At 53.0% G+C, this 9,370-nt stretch overlaps 2 protein-coding genes across 2 annotated transcripts; both read left to right on the top strand.

The window, feature by feature from the left end:
• Window positions 1-622: 622 nt before the first annotated feature.
• CkaCkLH20_12526 (uncharacterized protein) lies at window positions 623-2,915 on the top strand (the record flags this gene model as incomplete). The annotated part of the gene is made up of 3 exons (XM_038895239.1): window positions 623-999; window positions 1,815-2,041; window positions 2,098-2,915. The coding sequence occupies 3 exons, from the start codon at window positions 623-625 to the stop codon at window positions 2,913-2,915; spliced, it is 1,422 nt and encodes a 473-aa protein (XP_038739507.1).
• Window positions 2,916-6,260: 3,345 nt separating this feature from the next.
• On the top strand, window positions 6,261-8,137 carry CkaCkLH20_12525 (major facilitator superfamily transporter; the record flags this gene model as incomplete). The annotated part of the gene is made up of 4 exons (XM_038895238.1): window positions 6,261-6,306; window positions 6,384-6,484; window positions 6,543-8,016; window positions 8,067-8,137. 4 exons carry the CDS (start codon window positions 6,261-6,263, stop codon window positions 8,135-8,137), a joined length of 1,692 nt encoding a protein of 563 aa, XP_038739506.1.
• Between the last annotated feature and the right edge of the window lie 1,233 nt (window positions 8,138-9,370).

The following is a 9,370-nucleotide window of genomic DNA, read 5'->3' as shown; positions in this document are numbered from 1 at the left end:
CCTGGGAAACGGATAATGGCGACGACGCAAAACGATACGGATGCATCTAATACCCGCCGCCGCAGACTGAGCGACGAGGGTCGGGATGAAGCGGCAGCCGGAGGTGGCGGCGGCGGCGCCGGCGGCGGCGCCGGCCGGGATGAGTCGAACCGGAAGAGAAGGAGGCGGATTCTTTCGTGTGATACGTGTCGCAGGCAAAAGTGCCGGTGCGAGTTGGACGAGGAGTCGGATCAGTGTTCACGGTGTCGATCGTTGAGGTACGTAACATGTTGGTGAACGATTCCCCGTTTTGGCGTGTTCAGGGGTTACAATTTATTATTATGTGATGGTCGGCGGAGGAAAGAGAAAACCATTGCTGGCGGCTGGAGGGGAAAAAAAGCCATCATGGATTTAGAGATACGGGGACGAATTGTTGACTGATCAACTTAGGATCACTTGTACGTGGAATGACAGCGGTGACACACATTCCGTCTCCTCGCGGGAGGCACCGAGTAAACCAGATGTCGAAGGGAGGTGAGTTTCCTCGCATCCCCTTAAGTTTTAGCTGAAGAATGTTGTCTCTAAAATAAATTTCCCACACAAAAGTGGCACGAAGAGAAGCCAACTCGACAGAATCAAGAGTATGGAGGCGTCAATAGCCGATCTGAAGGCGACTGTAGAAATGCTCGTGGCGGGCGGCAGACCGGAGTTCAGGAGAACTCTGGTAGTCGCACGTCAGGAGAAAAACGCCTCGGAAAGGAATGCGACGGGCGGCAGCGTTATTGATGACAATGACGGCGTCGGAAGCGTTGGGAGCGGCGGAACCGTCATCACTATCAGGCCGCCCGGGAACGAAGACGTCGAACCGGCGGACCGGCATGTTTCCTCCTCCCTCGCCGAGGTCGTACGGAAAGTCGGAAGCCAGCTGAGCGGAGGGTTCCAGAGGACATTCAAAACTAAGGCAGACGTTGTTTCGTTGGGTAAATTGGACGTAAAGACGGCGAGGGACCTGCTTGCAGAGTGAGTAAATTTCTTCTCAGTATTTTTTTTTTAAAACTCGGTTCGTCGTTACCTACTTCAAAGAAAAACGTATAGACCGGGGGAAGAAGCGGTACGAGGCGAGGCCGTATGGGAACAAAAGTTGCTACATCAACAATGGGAGAACGAGGCTACGACGGCCATGCCGTTCCAGTCTTTTCATTAGCAGATAAAACTTCTTGCCTTTTGATGTACTGCTAACACAAACCAGATTTGTTCAACGAAGAAAACATACCTTACTGCTCAACAGTGAGGTGGATCTGGCGCCAAGATCTCGAGACCTACGGACAGCTTCGCCGTTTCTGCACGACGTTTGTTGTCTTCATGCCATGCGGTTCTCCCAGCACAGTACCTCTAACTTGCATCGAGAATTGTTTGATCATGTGAAGGGAGAGCTGAGTCGACTGATGATCGAGAGTCCTTTGCCCTTGGAAGAGCTTCTGGGGATTCTGATTATGTCCCTATGGGCTTGTGCGCCGACGGTACGTTGAGCGATCCGGCAAACACCAATACCCATTCTTGAGATATTTTGGTTTTCTGGAGAGATGTAGCTGAGCTAAGTCATTGACAGAACCCCGAATATGTGGATAGTTGGTTGCTGAGCGGGCATTGTGCACAACAAGCGATGCTGAGCATCAACTTTTCAGAGATCCTGACGAGGACAAAGACAAGAACCGCGACTGAGGATGATCAAAGAGTAATGCGGTTCTGGGCCAATACGTGTCTAGTCAATCTCCAGTCAGTTGTTGCCTGGAAACATTTTCGTCGCAGATACTAACTTAACTTGCCTTCACCAGCTGGGCCGCTACCACAGGAAGACCGGCAACCGTACCGCCGGCCTACCTGACGCAGTGCAAGCTCCTCCTCAATTTTGAGGAAGTAACCATGCGAGACGCCATGCTGTACGCCGAGATAACGCTGTATCTCATCCTTCATGATAAGTTTTCGCAGCGGTCGTATCTTGGCGCGGATGGGGACTGTGAGGAGTTGACGGCGTGGAGATCGAGGTGGAGTTATCTTTTCGGTGAGTCACCCATGCCAATCGTCCACCGAGAGCAACACGCTCACATTGCCGCCAAGACCTTCCCGCGGCGTCAACCTTGAGAATAAGCCATTCCATCGCGTGGCTGATTTTGGCACGACGCACCCTGGAGCATGACCAGGCGTCGTCAGACCAGGACTCCCTCTCGAGTTCGCCCCGGCTACAACCAGCAGATGCCGTACGACAGGAGCCTCACCTTCCGAGTCAGAACCCGGAGCTGTGGAACTTGGCGCATGCGAGAGTGTGCAACTTGGCGACGGAGGTCGTCAGGGCGTTTGTGGAGATGCCTTCGGCGCGCGCCGAAGAGCTGCCTGAATTCCACCGCCTATGCGTCGCCTATGCGATGCTCATCATTTCCAAGTATGAACAGAAACCACCGTACGGCGGCGCGGAGGGTGGTGTTACGCGCAGCATGGAAGTGCTCCAATTGTTGAAGGCCGCGCAGAAGCAAAATGCAGTCTGGTCGGCCAGCTCTCCGTCCGCGATCCAATTCGGGCTGGAGAGGGCTCTGAAAAAGGTCACCGCCCGGGTTGAGGGTGCTGCCCATGGTTCCGCTGCCAATCCAAGGGCAGGCCCAACTCCGGCTACGGCGATGACCATCGATGATCGTGCACCACACAGGATCGGTATGTTGTCGCCGAACAACGTCCAGGGCGCTGCTGCTGGGGCACCGATGTCTTGGGGACATCACCACCCAGATGTGATGGGTCAGCAGCAACATGATCACCCGTCCTCGTTCACAAATGCTACACTCCTGCCAGAGTTCGAAGAGTCTTTCGAGATGATTGGCAACTTCTTCAATGGAGGACATCTGAGCCTTGGAGACCCCTCTCTCATGGATATGTTTCAAAAATAGGAACGTGCTTCGTCCAAGTTGCGATGTATTGTTGAGTTGAGCCCTTCGCGGGCCGCAGTTGTACAGAAAATTCGTGTGTACTTACAAACCTGTAGCGTTACAAAGCGGATTTTCTCCAGCATTACTGCCTGAATGATGTCACTTTCCATCGCATACTTCAAACGCGTCAATGGCCTCCGTGATGCATGTATTTCCAATATTGCCAGCTCGCTGCTGCTGATCGTCGATTCGCCGGCGGTCGGACCGTTTAGTACTTGTCGAAGCATGGAAAGTGCGCCATTTGCAGTCGTCGCGGCTTGGGCGCCCGTCGGTTTGGCTCCCCTCGCGTATTGCTCCCCCGGTTTTGAATGTTTCGAAGTCAGAAGCTTCGAGTCGCCTTCGATAGCCGCCCGAAATTTACGTTTTTGACAGGTCGATCCGTGTTGCCGACTGCCATCTGAGGGGAAAGAAAGTGTTAGCAAAAGGCCCAAAGCTGCATGAATTGCCACTGGAACCTCCTTATCCTAGCTGCGCCCGCCAACCAACTCGCCAAACTAGTCTTTACAGACCTATCTGGCCAATGGACGTCCAGACTACAGCCCAAAGGATCATCCTATAGTCGATTGTATAGTTTCCAGCAAGTACTGAACTATGCGCCCGTCTAGCTGGAGCTTCCATCCAGGTTCTTCGTCTAGGAACTTTCGTAAACGTCTGGTGGCCCCGAATAGGCCTGTATTCAACCTAGGATTCTATAATCAGTTACGTTCTTCCATGTATTGACTTACCGCGTGCTGGCACCTGCTGTACCAGACACCAAAGATGCTGGCAAGCCACCTGCATATTTGTCGCCCCCGCATGGCCTAAGCAACGTCATAAGTCGAGTACAAGCAAGGACTCTGACAACCGGCACAACAGCGCAATACTGAACAACGCAGGGGCTCGTCGACTGATAATGCCGGTCTTTGCGCCAGGGGCGGCAGGCAGGGCCCCTCCATTGGTTGCGCATCATGAAGAGGTTTGTCGATTCGAATTTGGGGTCGGTAGAGCGCCCCAAAAAGTGAGAAGAGGAGCAAAAAGATTTGATGCGCGGCACCGGGTTCGAACCAGTGCTGTTCAGATTAGCCAAGTTCCGAAAACTGGGAGGATATCGACCTACTTTCTGCCTTTCAACGGTTATGGGAGGGCAACGAGTTAACCACTACTCCAACCACGCCTCGAGGTTATTGTTTGCTTGCTGTTAGGATCATTCGAAATTCTGTCGAGTGATAAAGGACGCGGACCAGAGAGAGAACAGGTGCCCATGTCGTTGCGGCAGGAGGTTGTTTCGTGCCGTCTCGTTCCTTCCAAATCCGCCCCGTTTGCAAGAACGCTTCGCCCGAGTAGGTAAGAACCCATGCAGTCTCCCACGACACGGCCCTCGTCACCGCCAATTCATCCGTATTGCCTCGAGTTTGTTTGCTGCTTCCAGGTGTCGGTATTGTACATCATTTCGACCGAACACACCTTATCCTCCAGTTCCAACGCAATAGCGGCTGGCGGCATGACTGCGATGTGGCAAGTCGAACTTTACGTCGCGCCGCGCATACATCCTGTCAATGACACCCAGACGGAAATCTCTCGGCCGCACATTATCACTATTCCGCGAAGCTGTGCTTTCGGATCTTTTTATGATTGTTCGGCAATATTTGGGAAGCTCTGGGCTGGCTATCGGCTCGAATGATCGCTTTGATATATGTGGATTTCTATTCCTATATATGATAGTGTATGGAGTGTACCAAAGACATTACCTGGGGGTGGTGCTGAGGGAAATACGGCTGAGGCTTGAAACAAGTGGCGGTCCGACTTGAATCGCCACGACGATTCTCGAGTGGCATGACTGCGACACCTCTCGCGCAGATCAACTGCTGATAGAAAATGCAACGAACGGAGGTGTTCAGGTGCAAATGGAGGGAAAAACAATGATGGCATTGCGATGGTTTTGGGCGCGTTCAAAACGGGCTGGTTCGGACAAAAGACTGGTGATGAAACGAGTCTCCAGCGCGTCAGCACAATGATGCAGTTAGAAGAAAAGAGGGATTTTTTTCGCAATTTGTTCCAGTGTCCATGGTCCTGACCATGGTCCATTCTTTTCGGAGGCGGACCCGTCGGCCGACGTGAGGTTGAATAGTAAGCACGATGTTGATGAGGCTTAGACCACCAGCCTAAGGACGCAACTTGTCGGCCAATTACCTATTCAAGTGAAGACATCCTTGCACATCTGAAGCTTATCTCTATTCTCCGGACCCTGCGCCGAACTGCTCGATTGCGGTTCATGAAAGAAGGGGAGATGCTAGTTAGCGCGGGGGAATACTTGGATGTTCGGACTGCCAAGATTTTGGCTTCAGTTGCAAGGAATGAGGGCCATTCGTTTACGAGGAATAAAAGTTCCAATCAGGAAAGAGTTGTTTCCGCAAAGAGGGTGTGATGGATGTTTTGGGAATGTGCACGGGAAGTCTTCGTTGACTCAGTCACACAGTTTGGGAATCAGGATTTCGATCATGGTGCCTGAAAGCATATTCCGGTTAGAGAGAGGCTGGGTCTTTTTTTTCTGGGTAAGTTAAGGGAGTTTTGCTGAAAATGAAGTCGTCATGATGATGGGATCCTGGAAACAAAAAAGCATCAATAATTGACTCGCCAAGCCTGAGCCGCGACGGCTTCAGCGTCAACTTTATCCCGCCGCGGAGCTGTGCTGCCCTGTCCCGCCTGTCCTGTCTGCCTGCCGTATCCAACTACCACCTCATCGATCACGGGCAAGCTGTGTGCCCCGCCCGGAAGATTGGAGTTTTTGTTGCTGGGGTTTGGCTGCATTTACCTAAATCGCGACACGGGGCGGGCTTCACTGCCAGCCCGACGGCCTGCTGAATAAGGTTTAATGAGCCACAAGATTTTGCGGGCCATGCGGAGACCCCAGCGACCCCAAGCCCGCAAATGCCGAAGCAAAGACAGGCACTGGGTCAAATCCAGGCCCCTTCAACGGCGCCGAATGGCCCCGCCCACTCCGCCGACCTGGGACTCTTACCTTAGGTTCAGGTGCTGTCGTTCCAGGGTCACACCACAACATCTCCCAGCCAAAGATGCCGTCGGCACTAAGTATTGATACCTACCTTACCTTTCCAGTTAGCATCATTAGACTTTTTGCCGCCCACTTCTTAACCGTTAACCGCTGGCTACGGTAACTTCCATTTAGCTCGACATGTCTTTTAACATCTGCGATTTCCAGCCACCTCATCCGTCCAGACTTCGTTCCACACGTCTTGTCATGTCGTGATCACTCGACTCGACTCTTCTTTGCTGCACCACGCGCTTCGAGGAACGACATCTGCAACAATGGGTCTAGGTGTTTTGGAGTCCAAGACCTTGGACCATGTCCCAGGTGAGTGAGTCCCGCGCATCAATGGCCCCCCGCTCTGTCCTCCTGTCATCCCAATCCTGACCACGTCCAAACCGCAGGCACGACGCGCTACTTCGACGACCCTGACCGACCGCAAGCTGCGACCGATGCTCACCATGGATTGAAGGTCGACAACAGTGGTGATGTGCCCATTATTTTGGTATGCTACTCCACGAGCCGTATTGCGACCCGCCATTCCCGCTGACATCCTTCTCCAGATTCCCCAGCCCTCCGACGACCCGAACGACCCTCTCAATTGGCCCCTTTGGAAGCGCGACCTCATCACCTTCGTCCTCTCCATTACCGCCATCTTCGCAACCGCCCTCGGTCCCATCCTCGCCGCGAACACCGTCACGGTCGCTCTTCTCTTCCGCAGGAGCTTCACCAACGTTGCTTTGTTGACGGGCTACTTCCTGCTGGGAGTTGGTGCAGCTGCCATCTTTTTTGTGCCATCGGGTCGTGTCTGGGGCAAGCGACACCTGTTCATCATTGGAATATGCATTCTCATCGCCTCGTCCGCCTGGGCCGGTGCAGTCGGCACCAATTACAACTCGCTGCTTGGGGCGCGCATCGTCCAGGGTGTTGGCTGCGCTCCCTTCGAGACCCTCGTCAATGCCGCTGTGGGTGATTTGTACTTCGTCCACCAGCGGGGCTCCCGCATGGCCTTCACGAACCTGGCTGTGTTTGGCGGCGCCTTCTTCACCCCCATCGTCGTGGGCAAGATTACCCACAGCATCGGCTGGTGGTGGACGTTTTACCTTGAGGCAATCTTCTGTGCCGTCATGCTTCCCGCCGTCATCTTCTTGTGCCCCGAAACCGCTTATCGACGCGATGCCGCCTTGAATACCGATATGGTGGCTAGGCCGAACGATAACGACGCCAAACTGGCAGGCAACTATGGCCAGGGCAACATGCCGTATGATCACGAGAAGAACCCAGCAGACACGGCCACGCAGGCACCTGGTATGGGGTCAAACCATGGAGTTGAATATCGGGAGAAGACTTTCATACAATCTCTCAACCTTTTCGACGGTCGCAAGACGAATGAAAGCTACTGGAAGCTCCTTCTACGCCCGTTCCCGCTCTTCGCCCAGCCAGCATTCATATGGGGCTGCCTCGTTCAGGGAACCATGATCGGCTGGACAGTCTTCATTGGTGTCATCGTAGCTGCCATCTTCTTGGGACCTCCTTACTACTGGAATGAGGTTTACGCTGGGTACGCGTACGTCGGAGCGTTTGTCGGAGCACTCGTTGGGTTCATCATCGCCGGTGCGTTTTCCGACTGGAGCGCCAAGTTCTTGACCCGTCGTAACAACGGCGTTTACGAGCCCGAATTCCGCATCGTCATGGTGATTCCCATGTTCATCATCGGCTCCATCGGTCTCTATGGTTTCGGAATCACTGCGGCCGGTCTTATCGATAGGCACTTCCACTACAGCGTTCCGCTTGTCTTCTTCGGTTTCGAAGTCGCGGGTATGGTGATCGGTGCCGTCGCAAGCTCTTTATACATTGTTGACGCCTATCGTGACCTCGCCATCGAAGGCTTCACCTGTATGATCATTTTCAAGAACATTTTCAGCTTCGGCCTGACTTACAGCGCCTACGACTGGATCATCGACGGCGGTATCAAGCCCACAATGATTGCCATCGCCAGTATCCAGGTTGTGGTCTGCGCTTTGAGCATTCCTATGTGTAAGTCACCTTCCAAAGAACTAGCTACACCCAAACTAATTCACTTGCAGACATCTATGGCAAGCGCGTTCGCGCGTATTTCCATCAGCACGACTTACTCGAGCTGACTCGGCTCCGCTAGACTTCATACCTTCTTTCATTGTCACTATTTTAACTACATATTTGTCTATCTCTACTGGATACTTGTTCGTGGCTCAGGGTCTCGTAGGGCGAGAATGTGCTCTCCTGGGAACCTTCAGTGGACAATTTCACGCCATTGAGCGTTGGAACACTAATCGTATCTAAGCCATAGTAATGCTAGTTCAACAAAGCTGCCTATTTCCGAGTGTGATCTTGTTGCCGGTGGAGGAACCATAAACGTCAGAAGTTCACAAACTGCACCGTACCGTCGTACGAACAACCTCGGCGATCACAAGGAACAAGTTTCGTCGCACAGAAGAGAGTTTGATACCCCGCACGACGATCTGTCCGCTTTCTCCCGATATAGTAACAAGGCCCGCTCCGTTCCGAGAGCCATGAACCATGACACAAGCGAGTTTTGCAGTGCATGTCGTACACGTGTAGCCAGCCTTACGTCTTGCCCGAGACAATATGAGTTCCCGCAGCTCCGCAGGCAACTTGTGGCCAATTGGGTTGTCTTCGTCTCATATTATGAGAGAAGCTGGGAGACGCATCAAGTGGACTCAGGATGTGCCATGGTCTGTGTCAACACTGGGCTCCGTGCTTTACTTAAACGGCTAATATCAAAGATTATCTCTCTCACTTGTGGTGTCCAGCCAAATCGGTTTCAAATGGGAGACGGATTGCACTGGGCGAACATCCAAGCCGTCGCCACTTCTCCACATGAAGGCGACCTGTTTCAATGATGTGAACGCTGAAATAGCAAGCTCCTTCGTAGGTGGCCAAAAAGCGTGGTTGATGGAGAGACGTCAGGGCTGACACACCACTCGTGAGAAGACACACATCTGATAGGAAGCTTGCCGACTTGACCGGCGACCTCGTTAAGACCCGTCCCTCTTCGTGATGCCGGAACAGGAGCGCAGGAGGGAGTCGTTGTCGGGTGAAGATCACGATCCACCGAGGAAAGTCAGCTCTGCTAGATGTCGCCGGACGGCCGTGTTCAAAACAAGGAGGCGATTGGTCGGCAACGTGCCATATAGATCTTGAAGAAACGTTTCCAGAACTAATCGGTCTCATTCTCACTCAATAGCCGTGGAATCCTCAGACATCCCTGGCCGAGAGAGGATACTTAGTTGGGACTGAACATCCGGACTCAAGGCGAGATTTATCTGTTGTCGTGTTCAAGCGCTGCCATTTTAGCAACTAAACGAAGGGACGCTACTGTCCTCCTCGC

This window comes from Colletotrichum karsti, assembly GCF_011947395.1.
Source record: "Colletotrichum karsti strain CkLH20 chromosome Unknown Scaffold60, whole genome shotgun sequence".
Taxonomy (NCBI): Eukaryota; Fungi; Ascomycota; class Sordariomycetes; order Glomerellales; family Glomerellaceae; genus Colletotrichum; species Colletotrichum karsti.
Note: the sequence above shows the minus strand (reverse complement) of the source record. Positions and strands in the feature narration are given on the sequence as shown.